This window comes from Sarcophilus harrisii, chromosome 2, assembly GCF_902635505.1.
Source record: "Sarcophilus harrisii chromosome 2, mSarHar1.11, whole genome shotgun sequence".
Classification (NCBI taxonomy): domain Eukaryota; kingdom Metazoa; phylum Chordata; class Mammalia; order Dasyuromorphia; family Dasyuridae; genus Sarcophilus; species Sarcophilus harrisii.
In genome coordinates, this window is record NC_045427.1 from 143,912,430 (window position 1) to 143,932,533 (window position 20,104).

General features: G+C 35.8%; 1 protein-coding gene across 4 annotated transcripts in view; it reads left to right on the forward strand.

Annotated features, from left to right (window-relative positions):
- Positions 1-20,104, forward strand: part of NINL (ninein like) — a 153,475-nt gene that overhangs the window by 60,191 nt on the left and 73,180 nt on the right. For all 4 annotated transcript variants that reach the window (XM_023494828.2, XM_023494830.2, XM_031951004.1 and 1 more), the window contains exons 5-9: positions 3,393-3,565; positions 5,502-5,568; positions 8,899-9,083; positions 10,644-10,796; positions 18,278-18,448. In XM_023494828.2, the coding sequence (XP_023350596.1) occupies positions 3,393-3,565; positions 5,502-5,568; positions 8,899-9,083; positions 10,644-10,796; positions 18,278-18,448 (749 nt within the window). The remainder of the gene's footprint in view (positions 1-3,392; positions 3,566-5,501; positions 5,569-8,898; positions 9,084-10,643; positions 10,797-18,277; positions 18,449-20,104) is intronic.

Genomic DNA, 20,104 nt, shown 5'->3' on the forward strand with positions numbered 1-20,104 from the left:
ACCAAGGGGTGCTTATTGTTTGGCAATAGTTTACTTAGTGTTTTAATTTTGCAATATATTTTACCTAAATTGTCTCAAAAGTATTTTACATGTGGTCTTATTTGATCCCCACAGCCTGTTTGAGAGATTAAGCACTATAGGTATTATTATTTCTGTTTTAAGGAAACTGAGGCTTAAAAGTACCTGATAAGTGTCAGAGGAGAAATTAGAGACCAAATTTCTCGAGTCCAAGTCTCGAGACTTGTCAGGTCTATGCTGCAGGAAGATTTTCCCAATAGTTGAATCCACATTAAATATATACTATACATACACATTCGTGTACCCATGCATACACATGCAGAAATAAAAACAGTATCATAGATGGAAAAGGGTCAGATTTTGATTGATGGAAAATAAGATGGACACAATTAATGTGGGAATTTGTTTTGCTTAACTGTGCTTATATGATAAAAGTTTGTTTATTCCCTCCCTCCCTCTCTTTCCCTTCCCCTTTTTCTCTCCTTCTCCTTCTTTTCTTTCTCCCTCCCTCCCTCCTCTCTTTCTCTCTCCCTCCTCCTCTCCCTCTGTCCCTCCTTCCTTCCCTTTCTTCCCTTCCTGCCTTCCTCCATTCCTTCCTTCCTTCCTTCCTTCTCAATGAGTAGAGGGAGGTGGGAGGGAGAAAAAGGTGAAGACTAAGCCTTGTTGAAAGACTATCATTCTAATCCCATCTTTGCTACTTACAATATTCACTTGATATGTAACCTTAGACAGTCCTCTTCATGTTGCTGAGCCTTGGTTTCCTGATATGTCAAATGAAGGAGGCAGCTGTGATGGTCTCTATGGTCCTTTTCAGATTTAAAATTCAATTATGTTTAAACAGAGTATATGATAGAATTATCTCTTCTTTACAGCTTATTCTTTGTTATCTTGTATGCTTATACACATTAAAGTAATGTATATTAACACTGATTCAGAGCTGAAAAGGACCTTAGAGATCACCTGATCCAATTTTTTCACTTTAGAGATAAAGAAACTGAAGCATAGAGAAGTTAAGAGTTTAGCTTTAAGTTCATACAATTATCAGAAACTGAGCGAGCATTTTAACTTCTATCTTCTAATTCTTAAGTCCAACACTCTTGTGCTACCTCTTCCCAGCTGCCTCTCATTTTTCAAAAAGAACTGTCCATGAAAGAGGCAGGTGATATTTTCCTATACTATGCTGATGAGATTAAGTGTGAAATGCTATGAAAAATATGTGGGTTTTTCTGGGCAACTCATTATCATAAGAAGATAATTGAGTGTCTGGAAAGGGTGGGCAGGGTTAGGGAATAATATAAACAGGAGCAAGGAAATGAAATTAAGGGAAGAAAATTGAAACTGAAAAGCATAAAAAAGCCTTGGTTTGTTGTGTGATGTTTTTAGGTAACAGATTATTCTCCAGTGGCAAAAGTACTAAAACTTCAAACTTTGGAAATGAGTTTAGATTCATTACTAAGGAACAAACTTGAAGGTGTTGTCAAAATTAGATTACCTAACAAGTCTATTTTCCTAGACTATTTGGTGATTCACAAGGGTCTTGTGTAACACTATCCTCAGTTTTCTTTTCACAGGCCTCCTACACCTTCAGCTTCCCACTTCATACCTGATTTCCTTTTATTTACAATTCTTCTTACTCATATAAGGAACTCCTACAACTAAATAAGCACAAAGAATTTTACTACATTTCAAAATAATCATCTAGCCATCTCTTTTTTCCTGGCATCTAAAGTCAAATCCAGTTATATCTTCCATGAGTTTGATATCATTGGATAACCTTGTCACCCCTTTGCTTAAAAGCCTTTGTGCTCTGTTGCTTGTACAGTTAAAAAAAACAAAACCCAAATACAGAGTAAATGACTTGATTAAGATCAAGCAGGTAACCTATAGACTTAACTCAGTAATTAAGGCCTTGAACAACCTGGCTATAACCTATTATACCAGTCTTGTTTCAAATTACTCCTTTTAAAGAATTCTATATTCCACCAACACTGGACTAAGATTTTCCTTATTCTTACCCCATCCTCTCTCACTTTTGAATAGGTGGTCACTCATGTATGGAATCCCCTCTTAACATTTCTATCTTTTGAAATGTCTTTCTTTCTTTGAGAATCATTTCTCCTTCATGAAATGCTCCCAAGTTTCCCAAGTGAAAATAATCTCCACATCTTTACATTTTACTGGAGCACTTTGCATCTCTTCTTTGGCCTTTTTCATGGCAATGAGACATTATAGAAAAATACTAGCTCTAAGTTGAAAGGTTCTAAGTTTGAATCCTGGTTCTGCTACTTACTTCTTATAGTACCTACTTTCTGTATTTGTATAATGATCTTGTCAGGTGTCATACTTCCTTATTTTCCTATAATATTTTCTGTATTAGATTCCTTGAGGGCAAAGACTATGGAATTTTTAAAAATATCTCTAGCAGTTAGTGGCTACAAGGCTCTTACCAGTAGGAAAGGCTAGATAAGTATTTAAACAAATATGTTTATATTTCCTTCTTCCCTTCCTCAAGATTATCCCCCATTATTTTCTCATTATCTCAAATCTGTAAAAATCATTTTCTCTTTTATAGGTAGCTTTCTCGCTTACCTGATGTCCCTTCTCCATTCCATATAATTGCTTCAATGGGGTTGGAATAAAGTCTGTCCTGAGTCAGCTAGATTGCTTAGTGGATAGAGTACTGAGCCTGTAATCAGAAAGATTCATCTTCCTAGGTTCAAATCTGGCCTCAGACACTTACTACTGTGTGATCCTGAGCAAGTCACTTTGCCCAATTTGCCTCAGTTTCTCCTCTATAAAATGAGCTGAGAGGAAATGGCAAAACACTCTAATCTTTGCCAAGAAAACCGCAGATAGCATTCTGAAGAATTGGATCTGACTGAACAATGAATTCTGGTCCTGGTAGCTTTAGATGCAATTGATTAGGCATAGGCACACAGGATTCTAGGGGTTACCAGAAATCCCATAAGCTCTTTTCTGACATGCTTGTTGTTAAGTTTCAAAGACACTTGTTTAACCATTTATTGGAACTAATTAGTATGTTAATGGTGTAATGATGTCAATTCTGACCTATATTCACTAGATCTCATAGTCTCAAAATTTAGCTTTAAAATGTTTAAATGTAAAGTGAATAGTAAGTTGTTGGCAAACTTCTAAAGCTTCCTGTCATATTCTTTTTTTGAAAATTACATCAAGGTAGAAACATATTGATGGGCCGATCACTAAGAATCAGTGTATGTGTCATATTTTGAAGGTTTTTAGTTTGCTACTTTCCTAAGAAGAGACTTTAAGGAGGCATTATTAGGAAGTTGGGGCACAGATGCTTTTTCCTTCCTTTTACATTGTTTCTCAAGTTTTCTGATTTTTCTTTCTAGCTGGCCCAGATGAAGTTCAGCCAAAGTATGTGAATGGAGCCAAGTGCTATGGTCGTCGGTCCCGACCCGAACGACAAGATCCTGAACCTGAAACCAAGTTTTTGCAAGAACAGCAAATAAATGCCAATGTGAAAAGCCCACTGAGACGTTCAGCTTCTCTAGAGAGTGTTGAGGTAAGTTTCATTCTCTAGATCTTCCTTCTTCCCAGTGACTCAGTATTGGGCTAATCATACCTGGGGACCAAGGAGACTGAAAATTTTCTATAAATTATCTGATTAGTTTCTTTTAATACTGGGTGAAAATCTCTATTTTTATTCTTTGTAGAATAACTGGATCCACAATGAAACCCCAAGTGCTTAAGAAGTGTTGGGGAGATGGAACAATGGGGAAATCCCAGAAAGTAATAAGTACAGGAGGTTGTTCTTTCCATACTGTGATCACATAGAACATGTGAAGGCACACAGTTCCAATCTTAATCTGAGCACCAGACATTTACCACTGTCTTTGACTTTTAATTGGGAAAGTAAATAATTCAGATTCTCCCAAATCCACCTGAATGATCTTGTTTGGCTGTCACATGTTGATCCAATTAAGGTCAGTGTGGTAGAGTGGAAGGAATGCTAGGTAGGGTTCCACTGGTCCTCAGTCTTTGTCCCTGAGGGAATTGTCACAAGGCTAAGAACATGCTGAAAAGATTTATTGTATATTATTCTCTAGAGTTATTTCCATCTCAGCCAGGGATAAGAAGGTAAGAATGCCAGATTATAGCAGACTAGCATTGACCATGCTGACTTTGACAATGGGACAAGGAGTCATTTTCGAGAGGAGAAGTTGAATAATTCCTTTCATATCTTAACATCAAAAGATTATGGAAGTAGCAGGAATATTCTGTTAAAAACTTAAGAGTAGATAACTATGGCTACGGAATATTGTATATATTTTCAGACTTTCTTGTTGTATGATCCCCTCATTTTTCAGATAAAGAAACTGAGACTCATAGGGATTCAGTGACTTGTTCAGTCACATAGGTTGGGAAATGGAAAATGCATGATTTGAATCCAGATCCTCTTACATTATATAATATACCATCTCTCTTTCTATTACTTCACACGTTTCCACATTTTCCCTTTTTTGTTATTGAATCCTCTTTCCAAAAAGTGTCAATATCTGGATATAGTCTTTTGACTTCAAGGCCAATATTTTACCAGGCTATGTTGCTTCCCATCATGCTCTAACAGTTAAGTAAAGCCTTGGACCTTTAAGAGAAGTATAACTTCCAGTAAGGCAAGGGAAAGCTGGGAAATTTTAACAATTGGCTCTCCATGAGGGTGGGAGTAGAAGGTTGTATGCACAACATATTTTTAAATGCTTTATTAACATTAATCTTTATTAATATATTTTCTATCACTTTCTTAAATGTAGAAAATCAATAGGATAATAAATCCCTGATTTGTTACATCTGCCAATTTCTATACTATGTACTATAGGAAATCTTATTAAATTTGAGGTCCTAAGAAAAGGATTCTTAACTTGGACTTCATGAACTTGCTATGTTTCTTTTTAAATATTTTGATGATTGTATTTTGGTATATTTGGTTTCCTTTGTAATCCTATATATTTTATTTTATGCATTTTAAAACCATTATTCTGAAAATGAGTCTGTCTATAGGTTTCACTATACTGACAAAAGGTCCATGATTCATTATTGTTCACTTGTTTCACTCCTTGTGATCCCATTTGGGGATGTTTTTTGGCTAAGATATTGGAATACTTTGTCATTTCTTTCTCCAGCTTATCTTACAGATGAGGAAACTAAGGCAAACAGGAGTAAGTGATTTGCTCAGTGTCCAAGGTCACCTGGTTGCCCTGAATGCAAGATACCAAAAGATTAAGAACTCTTGCTATAAGGACACCCTTAACAAAAAGTAAAGGAGATACTGGCAAAGATTTGAAATTTCATTCTTGTTCTCTGAAACCAACTTAAATTGATTTGTTCAGATTTTAATTTCTTGTATACTGGACTTTCCTTACAATTAAGCAACACTGCATTTTTCTCTCTATTCTGTTCCCTTCCTTAGATATTTTCTTTCTCTATGAATTTTTTCACAGAGTCTCAAGTCAGATGAAGAAGTAGAAAGTGCTAAAGAACCCCAGAATGAGACTTTTGAATCACAAGGTAAAAATAAAGCTAGCTATTTATAATAAATTGACCAGTGTTTGTTCTGAATATTACTAAAGCAATGCGTGCTCTAATCAATCCTTCAAGATTGTTTTACTAGCTATACCTCAAGATGAGGTAAGAATATAATAAGTCCATTCGACGTTTGTTGTCCAGTCTGTTTTTTTAGTCATATCTGGCTCTTAGTGAGTCTATTTGGAATTTTCTTGGCAGAGGTACTGGAGTGGTTTGCTATTTCCTTTTCCTGCTCTTTTTACAGATGAGGACTGACAGATGAGGTTAAGTGACTTGCCCAGGGTCACATAGTTAGCTAATGTCTGAGGCTAGATTTGAACTCAGGAAAATGAGTCTTCCTGACTTCAGGCCCACCACTGCACTGGGCCATCTAGCTGCCCATTTTGATTTACTCATGGGAAAAATAGCAGGATTTGCTTACATTCGCATAAAGGATTCTCTAGAAGCTCAATAGTCAACCAAAGAAATACAGAACCTCAAAATATGGTTCTTGCCCTAAAGAAGCTTATAATCTAGTTAGGGAGACAAGATTAACATGTGTGAAAATAATATCAAGTATACAACTTAATGTCCATTAAGTGTTAAATTATTTGATAAAAAATATAATTCAAAAAATTACCCATGCATATGTTTTATCAATAAAAATCCATAATAATAAAAAATTAAATTAAAAATATATAATTCAATTCAATACATATTTATTAGGTGATTACTACAAGCATGCTATGTACACAGTGGAAATTCAGTGAAGAAAAAATTATTGAAGAGGATGAGGAGTGAAGAGCAAAATTTAAGTTGAACCTTAAATAATGGGCAAAATTAGATATATGGAGGATAGAGGGGGGTACTTTTCTAAGAAAGGAACAACATGAGTGGTAGCGTGGAAGGAGGAGTTAACATTGCCATGTTGATAACACAGTAAATAGACTAGTCTAGCTAATGTGGAAGAGAAAGTGTTAAAACATAGATAAAAATAAAGTTCAATATTTAGCATGGACTATTTATGGGAAACTTTGAAAGATAGAAATAATTAAGAAATAGAGTTTTGACTAATATAGTAAAAACAAAACAAAACAAAACAAAAAACAGGAAGCCATTGAAACTCTTTGAGAAAAGGAAGAACCCCAGAAAAAAGGTTTTGGAGGAAGATAAGAGGTATGTATAGGAGCCATGGAAGAAGGGAAAACCAAGGGATCTCTGTAATGAATACCAGTCCTCAATGTTAAATTAGCTCATTCTGCCTTTTCAAATGCAGGCCATCAAGCACTAATGAACATCAGGGCTGGATATTTAATTTTTCTCCATGTTGATGGACACCTTGGGGTTATCTACTCTCAACAATCCTGCCTAGCCAAAGAGCACAGGCAATTGATACTGAATTTTCTCTGAAATTAAAAATTAGCCACCATTAGTGTATTTGTTTGTGTTGGGCACCATTAAGTGTTAGAGATACAACTAATAAAAAGTTAGTCTTCATCTTCAGAGAGATTATAATCAAATGGGGAGAAACTATACTCAGAAGTAGAGGAGAAAGCACAGAAAGGAGACCAGAGAATCAGATGCAGATGGGAATGAATCAAAATAATCCAGTCTCTGTCCTCTATCAGGGAAAGCATTGGGGAAGGTTGGTACTCTCCTGTTAGACCCCTAGTAAGACCACAGAGGAGGATGTGGGAGGTGATGCCAGTCAAGGTTTCACTTAGTAGCATGGTGATGAAATAAGAAGTGATGAGCCTGAGCAGGGAGAGGTATCTTATTCCATGGAGTTGAATCCTGGCAGAGCAGCTGATACTGAGTGAAATGAGGAAAAACGAAAGGGAAACATTCCACTCATAATATTTCACTTAGTTAGGCTTTTTCACTTAAACTAAGAGTGGTAGAAAAAGGTCATTGTATGAGAGGAATTCAGTGGCAAAATTGCCCACACCCTTAAGAGAAATACTGCCCCAAAACAATTAGGTGACTTTTACCTGAGGAACAGGTTTATATTTGTTTTGTTTTAAGCTGGTTCCTTACAGCTTTATAAGAGAACCTTCACCTCCTAGCTCAGAGCTGACAAGTGTAATAAAACTCAGATGAAACTACAAAATATTTAATTGTTTCTTTGTTTTTTAAAAGTTATCCTTGTATCAATCATGAGAAATAAATCCTAAATCCTCAGTGCTTCAAAATTTAAAATTTTTCCTGGCAAGCCCTCAGAAATCAATTAGTATCCTTTACTTTTTTTTTTTTTTGAAGTCCCTAAATTTCACTATTGCTTGTGTGTTGTGCATAAACAAATAGATTTAATTTTCTTATTACAACCCAGTCTATCCAAATAACTCTGACCATGGAATGCCTTCACCAGACATACTCAGATCACTCAAGCAGAAGCAGGGCTTGAAATCTAAAGGTTTGGAATGCTGCCTCTGTTCTTGCTTCACTCAGCAGCCCTAGCCTGAGCCCACAAGACTGGTATTCTCAGGAGTGGTTGTATGCTTAAACAAGCTGTAAAATATGTAGGTTTCCTTCACACATACATCCTAATATATCTACAAACTTGTGTTCTTCTAAAATAAGTACTCTGTGAATAAATTGTCCTCTTAGACATAAGTAGATCAGCAGAGAAAATCTTGTCTATTTTTAAAGTATAAATAATGTAATTCTTTTTTGTATGTTTGTTTGTAATTATCATTCCTTAGGTTTGATTTTTTTAGACTTTATTAATTTTTTTGCTGTCATTTTCCAGTAATCTCTCACCATTTTTAAAATACAAAGAAAATAAAGATGTAAAAGAACCAGATCAATGAAATACAATTAAACAAAATATATAAAAAACACTGGCCACAGTTTCTTAGGAGATATCTCAGTCTGCTACTATGATCCATCACCTTTCTACTGAGAAGAGGGAGATAATGTTTCATCATCAATCTGCTGGAATCGGAATTGATGTCCTTGTATTGATATGTATTCTTAGGGTTTTTTTAGTGTTCTTTTTCTTTACATTATTGTAGTTCTATAAACTGTTCTTTTGATTCTGCCTCTGCATCATTCATGCAAGTCTTCTCAAGTTTCTCTTTGCTTTTCATGCTCATATTTACCTCTTACATTGTGATAAATGTTCCATGACATTCATATATCATAATTTGTTCTACTATTTCCCAGTCAATGGGAACTCATTTTGTTTTCAGTAGTTTGTTAATCTCAAAAAAGGATTGCTATGAATTTTGGTGACTATGGATCTCAGTGAGAAAATTTATAAAACAGTTTTTCTCATATTTTAAAATTTCTTCAATATTTACCTGAATGATTTTATTTCCCTTTGATTTGCAGGCCAAACCTGGAACCCTGAGATATTTGACAATTCCCCAAAGTCTTCCAATGCTTCCTTAGATGTAACTGAGAACCAGGTCTGGGGAATCTGGGAAGAACTTGGAGTTGGGAGCAGTGGGTATCTAGATGAGGAAGAACTAGCAACAGTTTGTAAGAACATTGGACTGCAAGAACTTGAAAAAGAGGTGAGACAGCTTGAAATAGGCTTCATGTCATGATTTACAAATGTGTGGCTGGTTTCTTAAAATAGTCAAAATTCTGTTATGTCTCACAATTCAAATAGAGGTCAGAGTCAAACCTAGCATAGCTACCTCTGCCCTGGAGATAGAATGAGTTTTGATAAACAATTAAATGTTAAATGCTTGGAGGTAAAAACTATTAATAGGAAGATTTGTTGTAAGATGCTTATTGACTTTAGATTATAGAATCATAGATTATATCTATCTATGCAATCATCTAGTCAAATTTTCTTGTAGTACAGTGGATAGATCCCTGGATCTGCAGCCAGGAAGATTCATCTTCTTGAATTTAAATTCAGCCTTAAACACTAACTAGCTGTGTGACCCTGGGCCAATCACTTAACTCAGTTTGCCTCTGTTTCCTCATCTGTAAAATGATCTACAGAAGGAAATGGCAAACCATTATATTTTTGCCAGGGAAATGCTAAATACGATCATGAAGAGTCAGACATGACTAAAAAATGACTAAGCAACAAAGCTCCTTATTTTTACAGCTGACTCAACTGAGGCATTAAGAGATTATTTAACAATAAGGACATTGTGTTGGCAGAGCTGGCATTCAAACTAAGGTCCTTCGACTCTAAATCTGGCATTCTTTGCACTGTATCACAATGCAGAGGCATTTTCTTTTTAAGTTTCTCAGTTTTAAGAATTGTTTTTTAGTATATGGTTGTGATGGAATACTACTGGGATATAAGAAATGATGAGCTGGTTGATTTTAGAAAAGCATGGAAAGACATGAAATAATGAAGAGTGAAATGAACAAAACTGAGAGAACATGGTACACAGTAGCAGCAATATTGTTCTAAAAATAACTTGGAACAGCTAAGTCATTTTGAGTATTAAAAATATCTAAATCAACTACAAAGGACTTAAAAAGGAAGATGCTAACCACACCAGAGAAAGAACTGATAAATATAAATATGTATCGTATGGGTTTCACATATTATACACATATTTGTGTCTAATGGTAGCCTTTTCTAAGGCAAGGTAGAGTAGGAGGGAGAAAAAAAAATGCACAGCAGCAAACCAAAGAAAACTTAGAAAGAAGCACAGAAAAGTAAGGTAGCTTATTACTCAGTTTTGTTCTTTTTTTTTTTTTTAAAGCAAACAGTGTGAAAAGGAAATTTATGGTTTTATATACTAAATTCTCATCTAATGCTGTACTGTGTACATGGAAATATCCTCTTTTTTATTTAAGTTCAAAATTAATCAAAAATTTTAAAAAGAGGAGTTTTCTAAGTAAAAAGGAAATAGGAACCAACCTTTCAGTAGAACATGCTAACTGATTGTTCCACAAAATTGCCTTTTACAAGGTGACTCTAAGTTTTGTGTAATAGTAAAAACTCAGCAAGTCTGATTTTGGTCTGTGGAAACACTGTCCAGTGTTACTACCTGGATTGGAGGAGAGAGGAGAAAAGACATCTTGGACTTCCTAAAATAAATATGACTATAACACAGAGTTTGTGTTCCTAATTCAGTTTCAATGTTTTTTTTTTTCTATAGGAACTTGAGGATTTGTTTAATAAACTGGACCGAGATGGTGATGGCAGAGTTAGTTTTAAAGAGTTCCAGCTTGGGGTGTGCAGTCATGGGCCTTATTCAGTTCCTGGATCTTCCACTCCCATCAAATCTAACAACCACTGGCCACATCATCAGGTAAATATTACTGGCTAAACTGGAAGGCTTACATGATGAAAAAACAAGAACTTTGGCATTTATGTGGCTAAAATTCCCAGGTCATCAGTTACAACAAGCATATCACAGAACCATGAAAGATTTCTGGTATTTGTTCATGAGGAATCTGAGAGACTGGTTGACAATGTCAAGATTATCTTGAGATGCAGAGTTTTAAATTTTCACTAAAATCTTTAGGCAGAAAAAAAGAAAATGGCATAGAAAACTGAGATAATAGAGTCATAGATCTCTGGATCTGGAAGGCAGCCTCAGAAATTTAGTTTGGACCCCTTAATTTTGCAGATGAAAAAACCGAAGCCCAATTGTGTCTTGCCTAAGGTCATTTAAGTTGTAAATGTCCAAGGTTATTTGAATCCAGAGTCTTCTGAATCTAGAATTCACTATAGTAGTGTTGTCAAACTCAAATAGAGATGGATCTTTGTGCCAACATATTGACTTAGAATAACTACAAATTAATATTAACTCTGTTATATCTTTTTATCTATTTTGTTAAATATTTCCCAGTTACATTTTAAAATGGTTCAACTGGCTGGGAGGGACACCTCTGTTACACTGGATATACTATGTTTACCTTCTAGAAAAGAGCTTAAATAATTGTTTATTAGTCAATTGATTATTGATTGAGAGCCTAAATCTGCACTATTTTTAGTAGTCTGGCACTATCATAAATTCAAAGTTAAAAGTGATCTCACAGATTATCTAATTTAGAATTTCTTAAATTTTTTTGTGCATGGACACCTTTAATAGCCTGGTAAAACCTATGGATCTTTGCTTAGTATCAAGTCAAATAAGCGTTTATTAAGCACTTACCATGTGGTAGTCACTAGGCTAAGTGTTGAGGAATACAAAGAAAAGCAAAAAGATAATATTTGTTCTCAAAGAGCTTCCAATCTAATGGGGGAGAAAACATGCATACAACTATGTACAAACAAAGTATATACAAGAGAAATTAGAGATGATCACAGAGTGAAGGTACTAGCATTAAGGGAGATCAGGAAAGGTTTCTCATAGAAAATAGGAAATTTTAGCTGGGATTCAGAGGAAGCCAGAAAAGCCAAGAGGCAGAGAGGGAGAGCATTCCAGGCTTGAGGAACATCTATTGAAAATGCGCAGAGTTAGAAGATAGAATATCAGGTTCAAGAAATAGCAAGGAGGCTAGTGTTAGAGCATGATAGAGTATTTGGAGGGGAGTAAGGAGAAATAAGATTAGAAGGAGAGGAAAGGGGCCAGTTAATGCAGAACTTTTTAAAAGCCAAGAGATTTTTATATTTGATCCTGGAAATAATAGGAAGCCACTGGATTTTTAACAGATGGAGTTGGCTGGTGAGTGGGGTTGATATTGTCAGACCTTCTATTTAAAATTGGTTTGACAACTGAGTGAAGGATATATTTGAGTGAAGAGATACTTGAGGTAGAGAAGGTCAGCCAGGAAGCTATTGCAACAAGTCCTAGCACGAAATGATGGGGGTGTTATACAAGAGTAGAGATAATGTCAAGAGAGAAGGGGGTACATATGAGAGAGGTTATGAAGGTAGAAGGTAGAATGAAGGATTTGATGGCAGATTGGATTTAGGAGGTGAAAGAGAGTGTTGAGTCAAAGATGATACCTAGATGCTTGGGTGGTTGGGTGAATAATGGTGCCTTTAACAATAAGGGAAAAGTTAAGAAGAAAGGTTGGGGAAAAGATAAGGAGTTCAGTTTAAACTCGGCATGCTGAATTTAAAATATCTCTGGGTCAGTTGGAATGAGATGTTCCATAAGCAATGAAGATGTGAGATTAAGGTCAGGAGAGACATTAAAGTGGATAAATGTATATGAGAATCATCAATGTACAGATAAAAGCCGAATCCATGGAAAATGGTGAGATTAAGAAGCAGTAAAAGGTGAAGAGAAGAGTACCCAGACACTGGGGGACACTGAAAGTTAGGGATGAAGATCTATCAAAACTGATGGAAGAATAGCTTCCCAGAATTGTTGAGAATAAAATGACAAAATTTACAAAGTATAATGTAAGGCTTAAAATATTATATAATCATGCTGGTGATTATTGTAACAATAATGATCATTTTTATTATCCATATCTTGTTTGTTTGGTCCTCACATCAGAGCCATAGTCCATCACTGAACTTGTTCTTGAAACTTCTCTACCTTGGTTGTGCATGTAGTTCACTAGCATCCATTCAGAGACTAGGGTTCAACCTGTCTCCCAGGGGTCATATGAGGTGATCTTTCATGGAGGAAAAAAATAATTTTATAGTGATTTGTTTGTCTTGATGCTTTTCTTAATACTGGAACACTGCTATTGTCCTCTTCTAATCCTATTCTCCATTTTCACACTAATTTTATAAGGAAATCAGGCTGTGCAAAATTTTCCTAAGTGGGAATTTTTCTAATATTTTTAATTCCATTGTTGTATTTTGTGGTGGATATAAGAGTGGAGTTATTACCATATTGTGCCTTTTGCTAGGCAGTGATTTTATTCGAGAATTAAAAATTCTCATTAGCCAGTGAAAGAAAAGAAAAAGTAGCTAACCTATCAGCTTCTGATTTTTCTGAACTGCTTCTCTCACCCCTCTCTTTCTTTTATAATCCTTGTTCTAAAGAAAGAGTGCTGATTAAAGGAGGGGAGAAATACATTTAGAAGTGGAAAATAAAGGCATCAGTTTTTTTTTTTTTTAAATAGCTTCATTTTTCATTGCAAAGAAGGCTAGTGCTAGGAGTGTTTTTCTGTGTGTGTGTGTGTCTGTGTATGCATCATGACTTCAGTAGTATGGGAGTTCATCCCTGTGGTGTATTTCTTTCACATAATTTATAAACCCTAACATACATACATATTTAGCAGGTAGTTTCATGACTAAAAAATTAGTCGTCTTGAACCCAACTTTTTGGTGCTAAACCTTGCTAAGCTTAGCTAAAGTGATGCTCAAACAGGTTCCAGAGTCATACTCAAAGCCTTTCCTCTGGTAGGACTTAGTGAAGCTGATGCTTTAAAGATAAAATGAATTAATTCTTTGTATGTTTATATGTGTGTCTGTGCAAAATATTTGTATAAAATATAGTGTTAATCATTCTCATGCTTTGTATGCTAGGAGAACTACTAAGGAAAGATATTTTCTTTAGAATGGTTATATTGAGAGGGAGAGTTTCATATATTCTCTTTTTATTCATTTGGAAAGGATCTTAAAGGAATTTTTTGTAAGGGTTAAGCACCAAAGATGGAGAAGAACATAGCTTCCCAGGGAATCTCTTAGTTGTTTTCAGACAACCCTCTTCCTCAGTTCATAAGGAAGCAGGTTGGAATCTCATTTCTTTTTGGAACATAGCTATCTGCTCAGGCAGGGAGTGCTTTTTGAAGTCCTTGGGAGCTCCAAGCCTGCAGAGGCAGCAATCTACAGCAATCACTGAGAAACATGAACCTATTCCAACAAAAACTTCTTAGACAAGAATGAGAGAGGTGGAGTGAGCTGTCTCAGTCCTGACTAGAAACCTGAGCAATAGATTATTTCTGAGTACTGTGTATAACAGATAAAATAAATAATAGTAGCATTCATATAGCACTTATTATGCACCAGGCACATAATAAGCAGAAGATTAAATTGGGCAGTATCTAAAGAAATTCAGATGGAACGTCAAATACTGAAGATACAGATTAAATACTCTGGCCACATAATGAGAAGATAGGACTCATTGGAAAAGACCCTGCTGTTGGGAAGGATTGAAGGTAAAAGGAAAAGGGAACAGCTGAGGATACGATGGATGGATAGTATCATAGAAACAATAAACATGAACTTGGACAACTTTGAGAGAAATTGGAGATAGAAGGGTCTCGTGTGCTATGGTTTCTGGGGTTATAAAGAGTTAGACATGACTGAATGACTGGACAACAGCAAAGTGTGTCAGGCCCTGTGCTTAACATTTTATAAACATTATCTCACTGGTCCTCATAACAATCCTGTGAGATAGATACTATTATTATTTCCATTTTACTGATGAAGAAATATTTCAGAAATGTTACTTGATAAATCTCAATGTGACCAGAATCTAGATGTATCTGGGTTTGTGAGTTAAATTATTTCCATTACATGCCTATCAGAACCTATCCATTTATTATTTCCATTACATGCCTATCAGAACCTATTCAGTTCTTGTTCCATCACTGGACAGGTTGGACAAAAGTACAGGAAAGAGACCCCAGAAGGTCCATTCCAGAGCACTGGTCTGCAAAGGATAGCTTGCTTGTTCTCAAAAGTTCTTTGGGTTTGCAGGATGTTTTCTTTAAAGCATAAATGCTTATGATTTTGTTTCTGGCCTAAATTAATTGATTTGTTTGTTTTATCCTTTATTAGTGCATTGTCGAAAGTAGTGCTGTTCTTCCTCAGCATTCTGGCTTTAGTTTGTTTGAGTTTGGGGTTTTTTTTGACAGTCTAGGAGCATGTTTTCTAGGTCCCTTTACTGAAAGGACCTATGACTAAAAATGTTTGAGAACCAGCGCTTCTCCCAAGATATATAAAATGACATGTGGGAGAGTGGGAAGGTGAAGAACAGTGAGGACAAGATTGGCCTTGAAGCTACAAACCCATAAGTTTTGGGGGTACTTGTTATCCCTCTCGTTAATAGTAGCAAAGTCTTTCAGATGCTTTATGCCACTTTATGACAGGAGCTGGTAAAAAAAAAAAAAAAAAAAAAAAACAGAGACAATGGGGCAGGGCCAGCTTATGCAGCCATATTGATGCTTCTTGATTGGGTGGTCCCCCTCAGAGTTTAAGGCTATGTAATATATTGTGTCATCATTTTATGTGAAAACAATCATTTTGGGACATCTTTTCCTACTTTGCCTTCCCTCACTGATGGTTGTAGAAGTAGATAGGCTCTGATTATAAAGGCTATGGCTTGGTAGGTAGAGTGCTTTATTTGGGATCAAAAGAATCTGGTTCCAAATCTCACTTCAGACTTCATTTTATTAAAGCTGTTTAACATTCACTTTTTTAAAACCTTGTGCTCCAAATTTTTTCCTCCCTCCATCCCCTCCCCTAGATGGCAAATCATCCAATATCTTAAAAATGTGCAATTCTTCTATACATATTTCCACAATTATCTTGGCACACAAGAAATATCAGATCAAAAAAAAGGGAAAAAAATGAGAAAGAAAACAAAATGTATCACTTCAGACCTTATTAGTTGTGGGATCATTTTGAAAATCACCATCTTTCTGAACCTCAATTCCCTCAATCATCATAAAGGAAGAATAACTAGTAATGATGTCCCAAGTATAAGGCTCAAAAGAAATTATATATTTTAAAACACATTGCAAACTATAGAGATGTCAACTACTATAGTTACCATAGTGAAGCCATTTTAAGATATAGTGCTAGGGGCCTGAGTTCAAATCCCAAACTTTTGTAGTTACTGTCTGTATGGCCTAGGGCAAAACTCTTAATCTCCTGGGGAATTGATTTTCTCATCAATAAGGTAAAGAGGTTGGTCCAGATGCCTCTAAAGTCTATTCCATTTGGAGAATGATGTTCCTAAGATGTCATCTGTACAAAAATATCTTTTTCTCTTTAGTGGTTTCCAAAGATCTCACAGAGAAAATAGTATACATGGTCCTGAATTCCAAACCTTTCCAGTTTTTCCTGTCTTGGTATTTAGTACCCTCAGATCCAGAGCATTGACCCCACACTCCAGTGATTTCCTAGCTCTTTGTGAGGGGCATTTAAAATGATGAGCAACTGGGGACTCACAGTAAATTTCTACTCTAACCCTTTGCCCTAAGTGATTGGTCTGTCTCCTGGATCTGATCATGTGCTTTCCAACATTTTCCAACCTCAAGTGTAATGAAACTGAAAGAAAATTCCTAACATTAGCCACTCATTTTGCAGTCATGTCTAGTGCTGACTTCCCAGTGTTATTGTCTGGATCAGTGAGGCATTTTGGATTACACGAGTGGCAACCCTTCAGTGTTCTTTGTTAATAGCTTAATGTGATTAAATCAAGTCAACAAATAACAAGTACAAATGTGACTAGCATAGACCCAGAGAAGGAGACATATATGATAACCAACCTAGAGTGGCTTAGGTCAGGGGTTAAGTGCTAAAATATTCACCTTCAAACTATTCGCTATTTATGAGGGACGATGGAGCTGCTGATGATGCCAGAGAAATTTAACAGTGCTAAGGATTACTGATGGACATTTTTATCAACTGCGTAATATTCATCTTATATACAGGATGTCCCAAAAGTCTTAGTACAGGGGTTAAGCTAAAACGTTACCCTTAGAAGCATTGCTTAGATGTTGCAGCATGTTACTTATACAGGCAACTAGATGGTGTTGGGAATAGAGCACCAGGCTTAGAGTCAGGAAAACCTTAGTTCAAATCTAACCTCAGACATATATTAACTGTGTGACCCTGGGCAAGTCCCTTAACTCTGTTTGCCTCAGTTTCCTCATCTGTAAAATAAGCAGGAGATAGAAATGGCAAACTACTCTAATGCTTTTGCCAAGAAAACCCCAGATGGACTCACAAAGAGTCAGACATAATTGAAAATTTATATTATTTTGTCAAATAGATATATGTTAATAGATGTGTACATACATGTGTATTCATATGAAAATGGTCTTCTGCTATCATAGGCTATAATACACACATGTGCATAAACATTTACACACAAAGCCACATGTATACATGCATGTTTACATAAACAGACCTGTATACACACGTGTGTGTTATGTGAGAGGGCGTACATGCATGTGTGTATGCACATGCATGCTAGTAATGCAGTAGATGGTTAGACATAGAGTCAGGTAGTTTAAATCCAGCCTTGGACATTTAATAAATGTATGAATGGGAACAAGTCACTTAACCTCTATTTGCCCCAGTTTCCTCAATTATAAAATAAGGATAGTAATAGTACCTTTCACAATTCCAATAAACTTGGAAGAGAAAATGCATCCAGAGAGAGAACCATGAAGACTGAATGTGGACTGAAGCATAATTTTTTCACCTTTTTTGCTGTGTATGTTTGCTTTTTTCTTTCTTGTGTTTTTTCCCTTTTGATGTGATTTTTCTTGTACAACATGACAAATATGGAAATAACGTTTAGAAGGATTGCACATATTTAATTTATATCAGATTGCTTGCTATCTTGGAGAAGGGGGAGGTAAAGGAAGAAAGGAGAAAAATTTGAATCACAAAATCTTATAAAAATGGATGTTGAAAATTTGGAAAAATAAAATACTATTGAGAAAAAAAATAGTACTTTTCATAGTTGTTTTGAGGATAAAATGAGATATTATTATAAAGTACTAGGTTTACTGCCTGGCACACAGTAAATGTTTTATAAGTGATAGTTTTTATTGCATATATATAAATACACACACACACACACACACATACACTGTATGTATACTGATATGTCTTCTTTTTTTTTTAATCAATCTGCAGGTCTATGAGGAGAATGGCTGTAAAACTTCCACTACCTCATCCCTTCTCTCCATTTGCATGGATGTGCATTTCTTCTCCAGCATCGATGATGGCACTGGATTTGCTGTTCCTGAGCAAGTCATAGGCATTTGGGCACAAGAAGGCATAAAGAATGGCAAGGAGATCTTGCAGGTTTGATGCAGACCATTTGGTACTGAAGCAAAGCACTTAGTTAAAACAGCAAAGATATGGAACCAGAATTACATGGAAACCAGGGGTTTCCTCTATCCTTAGCTGGAGAAGTATAGAGGTTAGAAAAGGGGAAAATAAACTAAGTGAACAAAATAGAACACAATTTTGCTTTCAGGAGAGTATAGCTAGAATGTGGACATATGTACTTCCCTATTTTGTTATGATAGAAAATTCTCAGCAGAGAAGATTGGTTTGAAACATTATTGTCCTCATTATATGATTTAAAATAAAAGGATCATAGAAGTCAGAAAGGATGATACTTTTACTTATGGCTTTATTAGAGAGGTTAACTGTACTGATAAATGTAAGAAGAAAACTTAATAAATAATAGCTAGCATTTATATAAGGCTTCAAGTTTTGACACTTCTCCAGGTTTACATAGGTAAAAAGTATCTGAGATTGAATTTGAACTCAATCCTGCTTGACTCTGGGTCCAGCATTTTTTCCACTGCATCAACTAGATTAGATTTAGTAATTGGATCTATCCCTTGTTCTTTTTTAAAAAAAATAATAATAGCTTTTATTTTTTAAAATACATGCAAAGAGTTTTCAACATTGACCCTTGCAAAATCTTGTGTTCCAACTTTTTTCCCTTCCTTCCTTCTTCTCCTCCTTCCCTAGACAGCAAGTAATCCAATACAGGTTAAACATGTGCAGTTCTAAACATATTTCCACATTTATCAAGCTGCATCCCTTGTTCTTGATGATTTAAACTGTTTTTTTAATTGTGCATGTCAATTATGTTTTATATTAAAATATATATATATTAAGTGCCATGTACTGTACTTAGTTCTGGGGATACAAAAAGAGACAAAAGATGGTCCCAGACCTCAAGGAGTTTATAATCTAATGAGAGAGACAATATGCAAACGAATATATACAAAGCAAATTGCATGCAAGGCAATGGGAAATGATTAAGGAGGTTACTGGGATTAAAAGGGGTTGGGGAAGGTTTCCTACAGAAGGTGGGATTCTAGTTGGGACTCAAAGTGTGAAGACCAGGTATTTTAAAATCCGCTGGAATCAGGAATTCAGGTTAGGGGAAAGTAGTCAGTCTATTCTCAGTGAAGAAAGATCAGAGGTGGAAGAGAATGGGCAATAGCAATGTGTGTAGCTGAGTCAAGAAGCTAGCTAGACCAGCAGCCACACGACCAGCAGCTAGGAGTATGGAACCCAGGCTCAATCTCTCCCAGCTTCTCTTCCTGTCTCTCTCTGCCTCCACCCACCAAAATCGTCATTTCCTACACAACACATCAGGACTTGCACTGAGAGTGGGCAGGGACCATTCTTTATCCAATCATGTATATTAATAGAGTGTATTCCAATTACTATTTAGTCTCACGTGCTTGGGACCTCAATGCATCAACTCAAGCCTCAGCCCATTACACAAAGGAAGCCAAAAATGTGTTAAAGGAAGAAAAGTCAGAGTAGAGGGAGAATGTTTCAGGTTTGGGGGAAAGATAGCCAGAGAAAATGCCCAGAGCCCAAACTGGAGTGTCTTATTTATGGAACAGCCAGGAGCCTATAGTCACTGATTTGAAGGATGAGTTTTGAAGAGTAAGATGTAAAAAGGTTGGAAAAGTAGGTTGTGAAGGG